Below are 18,591 nucleotides of genomic sequence, written 5' to 3'. Positions count from 1 at the left end.
CGCCAGGGCACGCCCCTTCCCCTCCCATTGGTCGACGGGGGGGTGGGGCGAGGGCGCTTCGAACCAATAAGCGGGCGCCAGAGAACCGCCAGCGGGTGATGCGCCTCTGCGTCAGGAGGCCCTGCGGCTGCGCTGTAAGAGCCCACGCCCCAGGGCCCGAGAAGTTCTCGCGATGAGGTTAGCCCTCGAGCTCGCTGTAACCGAAGACCGGAATCGCTCAGAAGCCAGAGAAGGAAGAAGCAACTTTGAATGGGCTGAACGCGCGTCCACTCTCAGCGTTGGGGTTTGCACTTTCCGTCTCCGCCCAACTGGAAGGGGCGTCCCTCTGGTTCTGCCCCCTGGAGCGGCCGTAAGGTGGGGCTCAGAGCTAGGTGGGGCACCTGAAGGTTGCCTTTTCCCCTAGGCTTCCAAGCCCCCATGGCCGTTGATACGGGTATCGTTGGGTCCTGTCCTGGAGCGGAAGAACCCTCCATTCTCGCTCTGCGATCTCTGGTTTCGGCATCTTCCTCTTCCGTCTCATCTCCCTGCCTCGGAGGAAATGCCCCCTTGAGGATCTGAGACACATCCTGGACGCCCGGGTGGCCCTGAAATGCATCAGAACAAAGAAGGCCTCACGGGGTGGGGGTTGGGAGAACCTCTGCAAGCGCCTGCGGGGACCACAGCCTCTGCTGTCTATGGAGGCAGTCGCAATGTCAGAAGGATGCGCCCAGCACTGCGTCCCAGGGTGCGCACCTGCACAGAACCTTCGGAGCAAAAACGTAGCCGTCGGATCTTTAAGGGTTCTAGCCACTGCTCCGCCTACAGGTCCTTGAACAAACAACACCCCCCTCCCCATTTCGCTGGCTGGATCAGGGTCCCTAAAGTACCCGAGGGGATTGAACCCTTCTAACAGCATAACTAGGAGAGAGATGGTATGGGCGGCTGAAGGCCAGCTTTTCAGAAAGACCGCGGTCACTGCCTCTGGGGAACCTCCAAGGCTCCTACCCTCTGCTGGATCCCTGTGACCCCTAACCTATCTTCTGGTCCCTGGTTAACACATTGTTGACAGATCTTCCTGAGCTATCATTTCCAGTGAATCCTACCCTGCTTCAAAGCGCTCAGTGCTCTGGGAGTGTCCAGAAAAACCTCAAACTTCTTAGCATCATTTTGGGTGAAACGTGAACCCTCTGGTGTTTGAGATGACCGATCATCGGGAGATTTCCACATTCTGATCTCAGCCCATCTACTCTTGCCAGATGCTTTCTCTTTACCCAGCCCCACCAGTCCATGTGCCCCACTTGTCCCGCCTTCAGTTGCAGTCCTATGTCTGTTCTTCAAGGTAGCAGACGATGTGTAAGCTATAGATATTTTGTTTAGTCCATATGTGCTGGTGACGGAATGAAACACCAACACTGCAGAGTGGTTTGAATCTTTATATTTTAACACTTGCTTCTTACAGCTGCTTTATTTTATATCCCTTGCACAACAACCTACAGGGCAAGTTGCCAAGCACTATGATTCAGAGACTATACAGTGCGCAGGCGCAGGGCGAGATAACCTTTACCTTGACTTATTTACTGCTGCTAAGACTTTGTTTTGGGGAACTTCCTTATCAACTTAGAATCCGTTTTGTCCCTGGGTCTGTTCCTTTTGAGGAATCAGGGAAACATCCTTGTGTGCAAGAAATGTTCTTTTCCCATGGGAACAAACAGGATTCTTAGCTGAACATCTCGTTTGCAAGAATGTTCAGCCCTGGTTGAGAGTCTCGTTTGCAAGCACTTCTCAACCTTCCTTATACCTAGTTCCCTACACATATGGGCTTTAAAAAATTCTAATTCAGACTTCCCTGGTGGTCCAGTGGTTAAGAACCCACCTGCCAATGCAGGGGACACAGTTCGATTCCTGGTCTGGGAAGATTCCACATGCCTCAAGGCAACTGAGCCTGGGCCACAGCTACTGAGCCTGGGTGCTGCAACTACTGAAGCCCCCACACCTAGAGCCCGTGCTGCTCCGCAACAACAGAAGCCACTGCAGTGAGAAACCCTTGCACCACTAGTAGCCCCTGCTCAGGGCAACTAAAAGCCTACACACAGGAGGGAAGACCCAATGCAGCCATACATTAATTTAAAAAAAACTAAACTCTTGAAAAAAAATCTAATTCTTCCTCCTTCTCTGCTTCCTCTTCCTCTTATTGACTGAACAACATGGATTCAATTCTAGCCTGGCACCAAAGGCTGACACCTCGATTTACCATAGTCCTCACCAGTCCCTATTTTCTGACATTTATTTTACCTCTGGGTCTATGTAGACATCTGAATTTATGATCCCCTCCTTATACTACCTTCCCTCCTCTCATAGGCAAAACTACCCTCCCTTCAAGACCAGGTTAAGGCCTTCCTGTTTTATATTTTTCTAGTCAGCTTCTGAAAATCATCCCTGGTATGGACTCTTTCAGACATATAGACTAACACCTAACTGTATTATTTCTTTTCTTTCCCTTGGGACTTTTAATTGTCACCTCCTTTCAATAACTATTTACTAAGTGTATGTGACTAGCAAGTTACTGTGCAAGGCTCTGGAATTAAAGGCACTTACAGTTTAGGGTGGGAGATAAAAGACAAAAAGAACTGTGATCTCCTGTCCCTGCCAAACATTCCTCACATTCCCAGGCACTAGGCAATCTGGCTAACTGGCCAGTTGGGAGGACCTGCAATACAGAGCTTTCCATATCTGGGGATATTACACGCTCCCAGGGAAGGCCCCAAAACCACGGTGCAAGTGCAGATGGTTCCAGAAAGCCTCCAGGAGGAAATGAGACTCTTCATGCCAGGAGGAAGTCAGGGTAGAAGGTACCCAACTGCCCCCCCTCAAAGTCCAACAGCCTGTGTACCAAGAATAGGGTGAGCCAGCAAGGGAGGATTTACGAGCAACTCCAGGTTAGGAGAACAGATTGAGCATATGTAAGGCATCCACTCCAGCTTCAAACACATGGTTTTCTGGACTCCATTATTTTTTTTTTTCCTTTTTCTTCTTTTTTTGGCTGTACAGCCCAGCTTGTGGGATCTTGGTTCCCCCAAGCAGGGGCTGAAGCTGCACCCTTGTCAGTGAAAACCTGGAGTCCTAACCACTGGGCTGCCAGGGAATTCCTTGGACTTCATTCTTTTTAATAAAAATTAAACAATTATAACCTCATTGGAAAACTGCTTGGCAGTATCTAATAGAGCTGATAAATGCCAACCCTGTGACCCACCAATTCCACTCTTAATTACACATCAAAAGACATGTATACAAATCTTTGTGGCAGCATCATTTGTAATAGCCCCCAACTGGAAACCACCCAGTTGTCCATCAACAATAGAATAAGTCTTCTGCTTTCTCTCAGAAATAACACTATTCTCGACTTTATCCTTTCATTGTTTCTTCATCTTCATGGTCACGAGCTTCTAAATAGCTCCCAGTTATCCCTGCCTCTTGATTTTTACACCTATGTGTACCTCTCCCCTTGAAAGTGGGCTGGACTTAATGAATTATTTATTTTGCTGCCTTGGATCTTAGATGCAGCCCATAGGATCTTTGTTGCAGAGTACGGGCTCTCTAGTTGTGGCACCCAGGCTTAGTTGCTCTGCAGCTTGTGGGCTTCTTCCCTGACCAGGGATTGAACCTGAGTCCCCTGCATTGAAAGGTGGATTCTTAACCACTGGACCACCAGGGAAGTCAGTCTAATGATTTTTAATAAATGGACTACCACAAATGTGATGGATGTCACTTCTGTGATTACATTAGATAAGATTATAACTTCCCTCTTGCTAACAGACTCCATTAACTCCCTTGTTGGCTTTGATAAAGTAGGCTATCATTACTGGAGATGGTCACATGGCAAGGAAATGCGGGCAGCCACCAGTCAATAGCCAGCAAAAAACAAATCCTCAGTCTGTCAGCCCACAAAGAACTTAATTGTCGACAACCAACTGAACTCAGAAGTCAATTTTTCCCCAGTTTTCAGATGAGACGGTAGCTCGGGCCAACACTTTGACTGCAGCCTTGTGAGAAACCCTGAACCAGAGGCTCCAACTAAGCCATGCCTGGACTCTTCACTCACAGAAAATATGACGTAATAAATGTGTGCTGTTCAAGTCACTAAGTTTGTAATGGGAAAATTAATAGGAGTTCTTTTCAGTTCTGCTATTACAAGGAGTGTTGATATGAACATCGCAGTACACGTGTCACAAAACACAGGAACTTAAGTTTTCCCTGGATATGCTGAATATGCTGGATATGCTGGATATGGAGAAGACTTTTGAGAGTCCCTTGTGCTGCAAGGAGATCAAACCAGTCAATCCTAAAGGAAATCAACCCTGAATATTCATTGGGAGGACTGATGCTGAAGCTGAAGCTCCAATACTTTGGCTACCTGGTGTGAAGAACTGACTCACTGGAAAAGACCCCGATGCTGGGAAAGATTGAAGGCAGGAGGAGAAGGGGATGACAGAGGATGAGAGGTTGGATGGGATCACCGACCTGATGGACATGAGTTTGAGCAAGCTCCAGGAGTTATGGATGGACAGGGAGGCCTGGTGTGCTACAGTCCATGGGGTCACAAAGAGTCGGACACGACTGAGCAACTGAACTGAAGTGATGCTGAATATATACCTAGGAATAGAATTGTGGGGTCTCAGGATATTCAAATGTTCAATGTTACTGGCAGTGTAATGATCAAAGTTAAGGTCACACCAAGGCCATGATATCTTGGTCAGGGTTGGGAGTCAAGCTTGATCTTGGTCCACAGAACTTGGGGTCAGTCTGTGGGCAGGGTCAGAAGTCATACACATTTAGGGGTGAGTCCATAAGCAAGGTTGAGGGTGACTCTGTGGCTACATTTGGGAAGAATCGGAAACCTGGATTTGTGCTTGGGTTTGGGTAATGTTGGAAGACAGAGTAAGTCTGGGGGTCAGTCTAAGGCCTGACTTAGTTAAGAGTTAGACTTCTAAGAGTTAGAAGTCAGGCAGTCCTAGTGCACAAAACCAACCTCCTACCAAGAAGTGGCCACTGCAGGGTCCAGCTCCCCAGGAGTTGAGCCCCAGCCTGGGCCCACAAGGCTCTTTCACTTAAGGGGTGGGGATAACACAAGGGGGACAGGAACTCACTTCCCTCAGAGAAGAGAAAGCAGGCACAGGAAGGATACCATAACTTTAATGGGAACAACTCAGCTCCACATCCCCCAAACATTCTCAACATATGCTGTGGGAGGGGAGGGCAACTGGAAGGCACAGTCTATGGCTGAGCTCACACCTCACCCCTTCCTCTTCAGCTGCTGTGTTCTCCAGCCTTCAGCTGGGTCCCAGGTGAGTGCCCAGGAAGGGCAAGGAGCCCCTCAGCTGTCTTGGACAGCCTCCCCTTTGACCCATGGTACAGAGAACTAGCCTGGACGTAGACACTGCTGTCACCAGAGCCGGGTGGGGACCCGGTTCTATGGGAGTGGACCAAGCTGGAGGACCACCCCCTAGGGCCCAGCACTGGGAACACCAAGGCAGAGTCCCTGGTGTCAAGCACTGATTTGGGGTGCATGCCAGGTCTCTGCATGTGGCTTCTGGGTTCTGGAAAGCGGTCCATTCTCCTGACCCACATGGAGTGGAAGGAGTGGCTCAGTTCCTGGGCTCCGCTTGGAGGGTTCCTGTCCCACTGCCCCCCCAAGCTCACTCACACCCCAAGGGGGCGCTTGTGTCCCAGGAGGCTCACTGGAGCAGCTGGCTCCGCCCGCCCATTCCTCTGCCCTTCGAGGTGGGTGCGTCAGTTGCTACATCTGGGCTCTGGCGGATAAGGGGGCATCTCTCAGGCTCACCGCTGCTTACGCTCCGCCTGCTGGAGCCTCCGGGAGAGGTCTTCTATGCGCACGTTCTTGAGCTGGAGCAAGTGCTCCAAGCGTCTCACCTTCATCTGCAGGACCTAGGCCAAGCCACACAGAAGTCAAGTCCAGTGGCCTGCTGCCCCCTGCCCATCTTCCCAGGCCTCAATTCCCCAGCGCCCTCCCAGTGCGCCTTCACCTGCACGGTCTCCTGCGAGGCCAACAGCTCCTGCTCCTTTTCAGCAATCTGGAGGACGAAGCTCGGGTCGCTCTGCAGCGCCTGGCTGTCCCCTGGAGGCCGGGGCACAGGCAGTCGGCCCTCCCTGGGGTGAGAGGCAGCTTAGCTGAGGCTTGGATCTCAGACCCCACCATCACCCTTTCAAGTGTCCCTCAACCAAGCCTTCCCTCCCTCCCACTGTCCCTGAAATCCCTTCATCCCTGACTTCCCTACCTTTCCAGATGCAACCCTCACCCTCCCCTCCCAGGTAGAGAGAATATCAGGCTTGGTAAGGTCAGGAGCTCCCAGCTTCCTTACCTGAGTTGCCCCCGTCCCTGGGGTTCTGGGACACCTTCCCCTCGGGCCTTCTGGGACAAACCTGAGACAAGGCAAGTATAGGAATAACCCTGAAGGAGTCCTATTTTCCTGTCCTGCCCCTCCCCATAGTTCCACCCCTTCCCCCGCAGGAAGGAAGGACAGGAGAAAAGCTCTTCCTGGAAGGGAAGGCAAGTAAAGGCTACCTTACCCACATCTATGTAGTCAGTGCCATCCTGGGGAGCCAGCTCCTGTAAGAACCGCCCAGAGTCTGCAGTGAACTTGGGCTGCCCACTCCCAAGGACATCCCTCCCGCTGTGGGCTCCCTTTAGCCAGGCACCCTTCTCCCACACTTGTCACTGAGGCAGAGCTTTCTGCTGCCTGGGAAACTCCCCTAGAACAGTGCAAGAAGCTGGAGTAAGGAGGCACCTGTAAGGAGCCGATGCCCTGCTTCCTACGTCTCTGACGCTCCTCCAGGCGCTGCCTCAGTGGAATGAGCACCAGCTCCACCACACCTGGGGCACACTGTGCTATCTTGCGCATCACGTCCTCTGGTACAGAGAAGTTCAGTTTGTTCAGCACCTTCCTGGGGGTAGACACAGGGATGGTGGACTGATTTCTGGGTGGATGATGTGAGGGGTTGGGGGAAGGAAGGAGATGCAGCAGTGGTAGCCCTTCAGTGCACAGCCCTGGGGGAATGGAAGGGCACCCAACCTGAGCCCAGAGCATGTATGTCTCAAGGATCCTTGTCACCTCCCCCAGAGAAGAGTCCCTTGATATTGTTACCAGATAGATTCTGTCTGCATTGTCCTCCCCACCCCAGCCACCAGCCTGGACTGTGGAGACCATAGGAGATAGAAGGGCTGGGCAACGCTTCCTCGGATCCTAGGCTAAGGGCTAGAGATCCCATTAGTGTGCCCAGGTATTCTGTTACCTGTTCAGGTGACTCCAGTTGCTCAGTTTCTGCTGGAGAGAGTTGGCAGGGACATAATTGTGCATCTCCACCATCTTGGGGAAGTAAAACTTGATGACCTCTGCTACCAGGACTGAGAGAGAGGAGGTGAGAGCAGACATGGAAGGTGTAGAGATGGGTAAGGAAGAAGGAAGAGGGAGAAGGAATGGGTGGGGTGGGAGAATCAGGGGTGGCAGAGTGGTGGGGCCAAGAGAAGAGGTAGAAGTGTGGAAAGGGAAGGATATATGGAGGGGAGGTAAGAGACCAAGAACAGTGATCAGCCAGAGACAAATTCTCCAGAGGAGCTTCATCTCTTTGCCATTAACTCAGGGCATCTGAAAACTAAGGTCTCTAGTCCCCTATTAGAGAATGAGTCTCCAAGAAAACCTTCAGGAGCCTGGGGCCTCATCCTAGGAATTGACATAAATACACACACACACACACACACACACAATGATACAGAGATGTAGAAACACACACAGACACATAGGGCCATCACCAGAGTCCCAAGAGACAGTTACCAACACACGTATACATGGAAACACAAAGTGTCACATATGCATCAATATACACACAGGGAAATGCATACTTCTGTCATTAAAATCCCAGGAGAGGGTCTTCAACACACAGACACCTAAACAATCACAAAGAAACATGTGCACACAACACCCCCATTCTTACATATAGGACAGAACATATCAACTTGCATATGAACAAACACATGCTCAGACTCCCACAAGACATATAAAATTCAGGAATAAGCACGCGCACACACACACACAGATGCACAAATACACATCTTAGTCATTAAAGTCCAGGGAAGGAGTCATAGACACATACACAGACACAACACACCCCACACACATAAAGGATAGAACATGTATACATAAATATGGACACACACATGTTCACATTCCCACAGATGCACACGTCCACAATTGAAATCTCAGGAAATAGTTGGACACCCCTCTCACTAACCCACATCTAACCCCTCTGCCACAAGCACACAAACACCAAGAGACATGTATTCACATAGACCCTGTACACACGTACATACAGGACAGAAGGCGTTGACACAAAGACATGCAGGACATACCCAGGCGTGCGTGCGGACACACTCACACACGTTGGAGCACACACCTCCATCACTGAAGTCCCGGGACAGATTTCGCTTGGGCCGGGACAGAGGGATGTTGTCTACCCACAGATACAGTTGGTGCAGTGCTTCCTCATCCACGCTGCCCGCCATTGGCGCCCTCGGAAAGGTCAAGCCGTTCCAGCTGTATAGCGTCCAGGGCCAACCTCACGAGCCCTCAAGACCCTCTTCTCTCGCCACTGCTGCGACCCAGATCCGCCGCCGCGTCTCTAACCCAGACTCACGTCCCAGCTGGGAGCGGCCATACTGTTTTCTGAAACCATGGCAACCGAAACTGACTCGCCGGGGAGCAGGGACTTCTGGGAGTTGTAGTTTCCCCGCCCCCGCAGCTACCTCCTTTCAGGCCTCACTTTGAAAAGGTGGTTTCTCTTCCCCGCCTCCCAAGAAACCACTTCTGCCAAATGCTGACCAGACACTGGCCCACTCTGGGAACTGCCGAAGACAAGCAGGCCTCCAGAATCCCTGCATCAGTGTCTTCAGAACAAGGATCCCCTTCAGGGTCCTTTAGCAATCAGTCCCAAGTGAAGGCAGCAGCCCAGTGTTTTGCCAGCTTTATCTGGGGGTCCATTGTTAGTCACCAGCTGGTTCACATCTGTACTGTGGAAGGCTGTGTGACAGTCCTTGCCAGGTCCCTCCTTAAAGCTCTGTGCTCATAGGGCCATCTCCATACCACTGCCCCTTACACCCCCACCCCCAGTAGTGTCCTGGTGGGGCATTTAACATGTAACCCAAATTCCCAGGGAGAGAACCAGACCTCAAGATCAGTGTCTTTGCAGGTCATTTAAACCCTTAACCCTATTTCTTTCTTCATCAAATGGATATGGTTCTCATCTATTTGTCCCAAAGGAGTAATAGGGAGAATGGGAAGGATATTTACAGATCTGTATTTTGGGACTGGCGGAACAGGAGTCAGTTGTAAGAACGGGAGCTTCAGCTCCTGTAGACACTTCTACACCGTTCATCTCCAAGAGCTATTATTCTACAAGTTAGAAACTGAGTCAGTAACCAGTTCCTTTAGGAAGAAAACAGGGCTAGGAATGTCTTAGTGGACACTTAAATCAGCCTGGGGAAGAGAGCTTGCTTCTGCCACAGACTAGTGATTTGGCTTTGGGCACTTTTCTGTACATGTTTTCTCATGGTTTTACCTACCTCATACGGGTTTCTCTTCTAAAGAATATTTTATTTATTTGGACGTGTCGGGTCTTAGTTGCAGCCTGGGGGATCTTCTATCTTCGTTGAGGCAAGCAGGATCTTTAGTTGCAGCGTGAAACTTAGTTGCAGCCTGTAGGATCTAGTTCCCTGTCCAGAGACCTGCTCTTAGCCACTGGACCACCAGGGAAGTAAGTCCCCTCACAGGAGCTTTGTGAGTATTTAAAGTGTTTAGCACAGAGCCTGGCACACAGAAAGAGCCCTATTCATGTTGATTGGTGTTATCATTAAAGACATGATCTCAGTTCCAGCAAGAGGCATTCTTGTTGGCAGCAGACAAATGGAGGAATTTGCCTTGTTGGTATTTGAGGTGAGGGACTTGGATGGGCCAGTGGCACCTAGGGAGAAAGCTACTGCTCCCGCCCATTTACTCCAGAGCAGGCGAGGGGGTAGACTGGGCTTCTTTTTCTCATCCTCCAGACCTCAGATGGGGACTAGACATGGGCCAGGGTGGGGCTGAGAATCCCAGGTGCTTTTTGCTCTCACTTAGTTCTGAAGCCTTCAAGGCCTGGAAGGAATCCCTGAGTGCCAGAGGTGTGGAAGGGAAAGTGTGGAACACTCCCTCCACCTTCTGGTTTAAAAAGATGATGTGGATAAGTGCCCCCCGCCCCCCACATTCCAGGGTGGAGAGAGGAGGAACTGCAACGAGGTGGGGGCAGGGAAACAGAGGGGTGATGTGCCAGCCTCAGGCAAGGTGGGAAAACCGGTTTGGGGCCCAGAGCTGCCAGCCTGCTCAAGCTCAGGTCCTCCCCTCACTGGAACCACTGGGGCCTGAGGGCCTCAGTGAGGAAGGGCCTGGGAGGGGTGAGAAGGGAAAAGGCAGGTAGGATCAGCAGAGCAGGCTGTCTTACCTGTGGATGGGGGGCCCTCTAGAGGGTACCACACAGGGAGTGGTTGACATCCTCAACCTCTTCAGGGTGCAAAGTGTCCCCAGCAATTTCACCTCTACCCTGCCACTGTTCCCAAGGATAGCCACCAGGACTGGAGATGCCAAACAGTGAAAGGTGTAGAGGACTCCCCTCTTAAGGCACCATACAAGGGATACCCCTGCAACTCCAACCTGGACCACAGGAGCTGCCCCCAACATTCTTTTCTTTCTGCCCTCCTGCCCCTCTCCTGCAAGGATCTTCTTATGGGCCTTGATAAGCCTAGTTCCCAGGCACCTAGCTTAATTTGGCCCTCCAGGGACTGTTGGCTCCCTCCCTTCTATCCTAGCCAACTGACCCAAAGCTTCTAAGTACTGCAAGGCCCAGCTTCCTCAAACCCACCCCCAGGCATTGGTGCATTGCAAATCCCTCCTGCCCCCAAGCCTGTGCTCACTCAGTCATGTCCACCTCTTTGCGACTCTATGGACTGCAGCATGACAGGCTCCTCTGTCCATGGGATTCTCCTGGCAAGAATACTGGAGTGGGGTGCCATTGCCTCTTCCAGGGGATCTTCTCGACCCAGGGATTGAACCCGACTCTAAGTCTCCTGCACTTAAGGAGGCAGGCAGATTAGGCAATGTTTAAATACAGATGTTGTCCCTCACCCTGGTCAGGGCCTGGGCTATAGCCACTCTCTCAACATTTGTCCCACCAGAGCAAGGATCAAACGTAACAGGGAAACGAAGTGTCCCCAAGACAGACGCAAGCCCAGACCATGAAGGATGCACCCTTGGCTGTTAAAACGTCCACTCCCACAAAAGGGGGGCAGACAGATTTATTGAATTCAGACTGGGAAAGGAGCAGCTGGACGGCTGGACTCTGGGCCCAGCCCCAGGCCCCCTGCCCAGGATAGGGCCCTGCCAGAGAGGGAGGAGAGGCATGGGGCCTGCAGCTGCCCACAAGGGAAGTGCCCATTATCACTCCTCTGGAGGGCCTCTTGAGAACCTCCAATCTGAAAGAAAATCAAGGGCCAAAGTAACATGGACTGGGCCAGAGGAAGGGGTTGGGAAGTGGGGAAGCAGGCTGAGGCAGGCCTAGGAGCCTGTGGTTAGACTGTGCTTCTCAAGGTGGCCTGGGGACAGGGATGTGGGGCTGCCAGCCTTGTGGGGTCCTAGGCTGGACTTTTCTCTGGAGCCCTTCCCAGAATGGCTTTGGGGTCCCCCCCACCACCAAAGACCTGGTGTGGATGGCAGAGGGGAGAGGCACTCTCTGGCCAGGAGCTTCCAGGGTCCATCCCTGGCTGCTACTGTGGCCTAGTCCACTGATGGCACGGTGTGGTAGCACCGGACAGCTCCCCATCCTCCCCACCTAGTCCCCCATGCCCAGGGGCAACTGGGGAGGAAAGAGGATTCTGAAAAAGAGGCAAAAAGCAGGCAGTGAGGCTGATGCCAGCCCCAGGCCCTACAGAGGTGACTGGGCCTGTCACAGGGCCAGGAGAATATCACTAAAGGATGTGGGGTTCCCCACTCTGGCTCCATCCACAGCAGCTGCCCAGAGAGTCCTCTGCCCTGGTGCTGCCACATCCAGGTCAGGGGCATGGCTAAGCTCAGTGGTTCAGCTTTGATGTCCAAGACCCCTAACTCCTGCCTGCCTGGCATGGTTCTTTCTGGTCACGTGAACCAGATCATGTTCCAAGTGGAGGATGTGGCTTTGCACACGGTCATCAATGGGGAAGGAGGTGAGGTACCTCTTGACCATAGCAAAGTAAGCCATGGCTTCCCCGAAGCTGGGTACAGGCACCTCATCATCCTCCTCCTCATCATCTTCATCATCTTCATCCTCATCATCATCTTCCTCTTCTTCCTCACTGTCTGACTCAGAGTCCTCCTCACCTTCCAGGAAATGGAGGGTAGGGCACTGGGCCTCCTCCTGGGCACCATAACCTCCGAAGCTGCCACCAGCCTCCACTACACCCTGGGCCCAGTCCTCAGCCTCCAAGCCCTCAGAGGAGCTCTCTTCCTCCTCTTCCTCTTCCTCTTCCTCACTGTCATCAACATCACCCTCCTCTTCTACCTCCTCTTCCTCCCCGAGCTCCTCTCCTTCCCCCGCTTCCTCCTCCTCCTCACCATCTTCCTCCTCCTCCTCCTCCCCTTCACCCTCCTCTTCCTCTTCTTCCTCCTCCTCCTCCTCCTCTTCCTCTCCCTCACTCTTGAGGGCAGTAGTGATGGTAGCATTAGGGCCACCCCCAAAGCCAGCCTCACGAAAGCAGGCAGCTATGTCCGAAGGTTCCACAGCCTGCCAAGCCGCAGCAACGAAGTGCAGGGCCTCCATGAGGCCCAGCTGCAGGCCTGAGCGATCCTGGCCCTCTAGCGCTGCCATGGCCTTGAGCAGCATAGCCTGGCGGTAGTGGCCCTTCACCTGTTGGACCACGCCACGCTCCAGCGGCTGCACGGTGCCTGGTGGGAAGAAGGCCAGCTGCACATGCCGCAGGCCCGAGGTATCCAGGGACTGGGCAGCCAGGCGGCCAGCCAGCAGCAGGACTCGGCGAGATTCTGCAGCCATGCGGGTGTCCAGGGCCTTCAGGTACTTGGCCAGAGCCTGGGTGGTGACACCACCCTTAGAGTTGGCGGTATAGTCACAGGGCAGGCCAGCTTGGCCTGCACGGGGTTTGGCCGACTTGCCAGCCACAAGTGGGGGCAGCTTCTCACTACCATCGGCGTTGGCACACAGCAGGACACTCAGGCGCTGGGTGGCCCTGCGTGCCCGTCCATCACTGCCACACAGCCCCGCCGCTTGGTCGGGCAGGAAGTCGTACCACAGACTGGTCTCAGTGGCGCTGAACACGTCCTGGGAAGCGTAGCCCTCGGCCACCGACGGTGGCTGCTCCTCCCGAGCGCGCCAGCCCGTGGTACCCCCACCGCTGCCCTCCGAGGGCACTGCAGGAGGGCTGGCGGGCGCCGCTGGGGTCCGGGGGGCAGCGCTGCGCGACCTGGCGCGGGCCACCCCGCTGCAGGACACTACCCCGTGGCGCCGGCGGAAGCGGTCCAGCCAGCCGTTGGAGGCAGTGAAATCGTCCATGCCCAGCTCCTCGGCTATACGCAGCGCCTTCTCCTTGAGGATGATGCCCTTGACCGGCAGGCCAGCGGCGCGGATTTGCTGGAACCAGGCGATGAGCAGCCCCTCGAGCTTGTCGTAAGGGGACAGTTTGTTGGTCTTGCGACAGGTGGAGGCTACACCGTACTTGCGCTCCGACGCCAGGATGGCGCGCTTGTTCTTCAGGATGGTGCTCAACGTGGACGGTGGGATGTTGAAGCGCCGCGCGATCTCGCCCTTGCGCAGGTCCGGGTTCTCCTCTACCTCCTGGATGATCCGCGACTTCTCCCGGAACGTCAGCTGCCGCCTCTTGGGGCCCATCCCGGCGCGCCCCCCGCCCCGGGGCCCGGCGCCACCGCCGCCACCCCGGGGCGGGGGGCCCGGGCCCGCGGCGGGGGGCACCTGGCGGCCTCTCCCGCGCGCCCCGCCCGAGACAAAGCGGCTCGCGGGGCGGCGGGCGGGGCGACGACCCGGCCTGGCCGGGGGCACCTTCGGGGGCGCCGGCGGGCGCGGCGCCGGGCGGTGGGCGGTAGGCGGCAGGCGCGGGCGCGGGCGCGGGCGGGCGGCGCGGGAGCTGAAGACAGGAAGTGTCGCGGCGCGGGGAGCGGGGAGCCGGGAGCGCGGCGAGCAGGGCGGAGCGGGCGGAGCGGGATCTCGCGGGAAGCGCGGGGACGCCGGGCACCGCCTCCAGCCCTCCGCGCCCACCCCTCTCCCCGCCGCCCGGGAGAGACCGCGCGGGGGCGCTTCGGCCTGCCGGAAAGGCCAGCGCTGTGGCGTCTGGTGACCCACTGGCTGCAGTGAGAGCTGCGGCTGTGTGCCCGGCCTCTGCGCCGAGTGGGCAGAGACTTGCAGCTTACAAAGAATAACAACTGTCTTTTGTCTTTTTTTATTAAGGTAGAAATAGCCCGCCTTTTTTTTTTTTTTTCGGAAACTGAAAAATAATGGAAACTAAAAAAGCACCTTTCATCCCAACACCTGGAGAGATGCACAGCTCACGGTTGGATACCTTTTCTTCCAGTCTTATCTCTAGGCACATGTAGTTTTCTTTTAAAAAATTTATCGCATAAAATGAATCGTAGGCATATATTGGCATCTCCTGTTGCTTTTTTGTTGTTCAGTCATTGAGTCGCTCAGCCCTTTGCGACCGCGTGGACTGCAGCACACCAGGCTTCCCTGTCCTTCACTGTCTCCCCCGAGTTTGCTCAAACTTATGTCCATCAAGTCGGTGATGCCATCCAACCATCTTCTCCTCTGTCTTCCCCCTGCTCCTGCCTTCATCTTTCCCAGCATCAGGGTCTTTTCCAATGAGTCAGCTCTTTGCATCAGGTAGCCAAAGTATTGGAGCTTCACATTTGGCATCATTCATTTAACTTCCAATGAATATTCAGGGTTGATTTCCTTTAGGATTGACTGGTTTGATCTTGCAGTCCAAGGGACTCTCTTAAGAGTCTTCTCCAAGGCCACCATACCAAAGCATCAGTTCTTTTGCACTAATCCTTCTTTATGGTCCAACTGTCACATCTGTGCATGACTACTGGAAAAAACCATAGCTTTGACTATACACATCTTTGTCAGCAAAGTCACTGCTTTTAAAGACGCTTGAAGAGTCTTTGTCTCTGCTTTTTAATACACTGTCTAGGTTTGTCATAGCTTTCCTTCCAAGGAGCAAGTGTCTTAATTTCACGGCTGCAGTCACCATCTGCAGTGATTTTGGAGCCTAAGAAAATAAAGTCTATCACTGTTCCATTGTTACCCCATCCAGTTGCCGTGAAGTGATGGGACCTGATGCCATGGTTTTTGTTTTTTGAATGTTGAGTGTTAAGCCAGCTTTTTTGCTCTCTTTTTATACCTTCATCAAGAGCCTCTTTAGTTCCTCTTCTCTTTCTGCCATAAGGGTAGTGTCATCTGCATATCTGAGGTTATTGATATTTCTCCCAGAAATATTGATTCCAGCTTGTGCTTCATCCAGCCTGGCATTTCGCATGATGTACTCTGCGAAATTAAGTTATATAAGCAGGGTCTTCTTTCCCAATTTTGAACCAGTCCACTGTTCCATATTCAGTTCTAACTTGCTACTTGACCTGTGTACAGGTTTCTCAGGAAGCAGGTAAGATGGTCTGGTATTCCCATCTTCTTTAAGAATTTTCCAGTTTGTTGTGATCACACAGTCAAAGGCTTTAGCATAGTCAATGAAGCAGAAGTAGATGTTTTTCTGTAATTCTCTTGCTTTTTCTATGATCCAACAGATGGTAGCAATTTGATCTCTGGTTCTCTGCCTTTTCTAAATCCAACCTGTACATCTGGAAGTTGTTGGTTCACATACTGTTGAAGCCTAGCTTAAAGGATTTTGAACATTACCTTGCTATCATGTGAAATGAGTGCAATTGTGGGGTAGTTTGAACATTCTTTGGCATTGCCCTTCTTGGGGTTGGAATGAAAAGTGACCTTTTCCAGTCAAGTGGCCACTGCTGAATTTTCTAAATGCTTCTTTACCTGGCATCAAGTGATGAGAATTTTGCCTTATTGATAAAGTACTGCAAACTTTTTAATGGTTGTATATTGTCCCAACTATGGTTGAATATTAATCAGTGAAGCCTATTGGTACACATTTAGATTATTTTTATAAGCAACACTATAGTTTTATATCTGTTTGATGGTAATCCTACAATCCATATATAAACACTGATAACATCTCAGGGGGTCACTTTCTGTACTGTTCCATGCATTTAGCCATAAATGTATGTGTTTGCACTTACAGAAATAATGTCATATATGTACATAAGCATACATACATATATACATACATACAAATCCTTGAAACCTCTTCCTCCACCAAATGCATAAAAATTACAGGTTCTTAAAACAATGAATTGTAGTTTTTTTTTTTTTTTTTTTTCAATCTTAAAGTACCATGAGGAGTAGGCAGAGAGGAAGGCTGTGACCCAGAGGGACAGGCTGAGGATCTGGAGCTTCAAGGAAATGGGTGTAGACAAAACAGAAAGGAGGACCAAAGACAGTGCCCTGGGTTCTCCAAGGTTAAGGGCTCAAGAAAGGCTAACAAGAAATTTGGTAGGAACAGCTAAAACAGTAGGAGGAAATTCACTCTTGTATGCTGTGTGTTGTTTTAGTGTGCGTTTCTCTTTTCATATGTATATTGGCCATCTGAAGCCTGAGAATTTTCTAGTCATGTCTTTTGCCTTTTTTCTCTTGTATTTGTCATTTTGTTGACTTTTGGGAACTCTTCATATGCTCTGAACATAAAATCTTTTTGTATATTGAAAATACTTTCTCCCAATCTGGCGCTGTCCTTTAACTTAGCCTAAGAAATCTCACAACTGAGCCACTGAGCAACAAATAAGGAATCTCAGATATGAGAATTTTAAAAAATCTTTTCAAATAGGCAGGTCTGTCAGTTTTTTCCTTTATTGCTTCTGGATTTGATGTCTTACTTAGAGAGGGTTTCTCTCCCTGCCCCCCTCCTCCCATCTCAACATAAAAAATATCCTTCTAATTGCAAGGTCCAGAAGAAAACTTGGGAGACTTTTTCTCATAAGAGCCAGATCAGTGCTTGGCCCATAATGGATTTGTGGTCCCTATGCAGAAGTAAATGTAGGTACACCTAGCTGAGGATGTGCGTGCTCAGTTGCTTCAGTCATGTCTGACTCTTTGCAACCCCATGGACTGTAGCTTGCCAGGTTCCTCTGTCCGTAGGATTCTCCAGGCAAGAACACTGGAGGGGATAGCAGGGATCTTCCCGGCCTAGGGATTGAACCTGCATCTCTTATGTCTCCTGCATTGGCAGGTGGTTTCTTTACCACTAGCGCCACCAGCACTCCTTCCCATAAATCCTCAGGAAACCAAGTCGACATTTTGGAAGGTTCTTCCATGTGCACTTATGTCCTCCTACCCCCTCACCTATCCTGGCTTATAATCAATGGATGTTTGGGTGAAATCACTGTGGCTGAGCTTTTTTTAAATTTTCTACTTTGCTGAATTTTCCAAGTTTTCTTCAATAGCAAATACTATAGGCTCTTGAAAATGAAAATGAAAAGTTTGCTGAGAGGCACAAAGAATAGTGATGAGCTAAGAGGAATGGGTATAGGCCTGGTGGGCAACGTTGAACAGCCTGGGCCAAAAGAAAGGAAGGTGGACTGTGGACTTCCCTAAGGTGGAAAATTGGAAAGATGGCACATTTTTCTCACTTTATAAAGGAATTTCATACTCTAGCTATTATCTCCCTATCTACTCCCTATCCTTTGCCTAGCCCTAAACAACCACTCATTTACTTTCCATCTATAAATTTCCCTGTTCTGAACCTTTCATATGAATAGAATCATATAATATGTATCTTTTATGACTGGCTTCTTTCACTTAGTTTCATGTTTCAAAATTCATCCATTATGTAGCATCTATTAAGACTTCATTATTTTTTTATGGCTGAATAATATTCTGTTGTACAGATTTATGATATTTTGCTTATCAAAATGTCAGCTTGATGGGCATTTATGTTGTTTCTACCTTTTGGCAATCATAAATAACTGTTATAAATACTTATTTGTAAGAATATATGTTTTCATTTCTCTTGGGTATATGAGTGGTATTTCTGGGTTTCATGGTATTTCAGTTCAGTCGCTCAGGCGTGTCTGACTATTTGTGACCACATAAACTGCAGCACACCAGGCTTCCCTGTCTATCACCAACTTCTGGAGTTCACTCAAACTCATGTCCATTGAGTCAGTGATGCCACCCAACCATCTCATCCTCTGTCATCCCCTTCTCCTCCTGCCGTCAATCTTTCCCAGCATCAGGGTCTTTTCAAACGAGTCAGCTCTTTGCATCAGGTGGCCAAAGTATTGGAGTTTCAGTTTTGACATCAGTCCCTCCAGTGAACACCCAGGACTGATCTCCTTTAGGATGGACTGGTTGGATCTCCTTGCAGTCCAAGGGACTCTCAAGAGTCTT

At 51.2% G+C, this 18,591-nt stretch overlaps 2 protein-coding genes across 4 annotated transcripts; both read right to left on the bottom strand.

Moving 5' to 3' along the window:
• Nucleotides 1-5,304: 5,304 nt before the first annotated feature.
• Nucleotides 5,305-8,705, bottom strand: SPEF1 (sperm flagellar 1). 3 transcript variants are annotated; one of them, XM_068987667.1, is made up of 7 exons: nucleotides 8,446-8,705; nucleotides 7,288-7,399; nucleotides 6,783-6,939; nucleotides 6,565-6,604; nucleotides 6,357-6,417; nucleotides 6,021-6,144; nucleotides 5,305-5,922 (listed from the first exon to the last, which is right to left on the bottom strand). In XM_068987667.1, exons 1-7 carry the CDS (start codon nucleotides 8,552-8,554, stop codon nucleotides 5,815-5,817), a joined length of 711 nt encoding a protein of 236 aa, XP_068843768.1. In that variant the 5' UTR covers nucleotides 8,555-8,705; the 3' UTR covers nucleotides 5,305-5,814. The 3 variants fall into 3 exon arrangements, with proteins under 3 accessions (XP_068843768.1, XP_068843766.1, XP_068843767.1); XM_068987665.1 differs by lacking the exon at nucleotides 8,446-8,705 and having other exon boundaries at nucleotides 7,288-7,692; XM_068987666.1 differs by lacking the exon at nucleotides 8,446-8,705 and having other exon boundaries at nucleotides 6,565-6,601; nucleotides 7,288-7,692.
• Nucleotides 8,706-11,343: 2,638 nt separating this feature from the next.
• Nucleotides 11,344-13,950, bottom strand: CENPB (centromere protein B). Its single transcript, XM_068987250.1, has one exon. It carries the CDS (start codon nucleotides 13,948-13,950, stop codon nucleotides 12,151-12,153), a length of 1,800 nt encoding a protein of 599 aa, XP_068843351.1. The 3' UTR covers nucleotides 11,344-12,150.
• Nucleotides 13,951-18,591: the final 4,641 nt, after the last annotated feature.

The sequence above is a fragment of the Capricornis sumatraensis genome, chromosome 15 (genome assembly GCF_032405125.1).
Source record: "Capricornis sumatraensis isolate serow.1 chromosome 15, serow.2, whole genome shotgun sequence".
NCBI lineage: Eukaryota > Metazoa > Chordata > Mammalia > Artiodactyla > Bovidae > Capricornis > Capricornis sumatraensis.
This window is presented reverse-complemented; position numbering and strand designations above follow the sequence as displayed.

What these genes read in the sequence shown, in the direction of transcription:
- SPEF1 (XM_068987665.1), bottom strand. Translation starts at nt 7,616, where the DNA reads ATGAAGCTCCTCTGGAGAATTTGTCTCTGGCTGATCACTGTTCTTGGT. An exon ending in AACTGGAGTCACCTGAACAG is followed by an intron (nt 6,940 to 7,287) that starts GTAACAGAATAC and finishes GTCTACCCCCAG; the next exon opens with GAAGGTGCTGAACAAACTGA. An exon ending in CAGGGACGGGGGCAACTCAG is followed by an intron (nt 6,145 to 6,356) that starts GTAAGGAAGCTG and finishes CTCTCACCCCAG; the next exon opens with GGAGGGCCGACTGCCTGTGC.
- CENPB (XM_068987250.1), bottom strand. Translation starts at nt 13,950, where the DNA reads ATGGGCCCCAAGAGGCGGCAGCTGACGTTCCGGGAGAAGTCGCGGATC.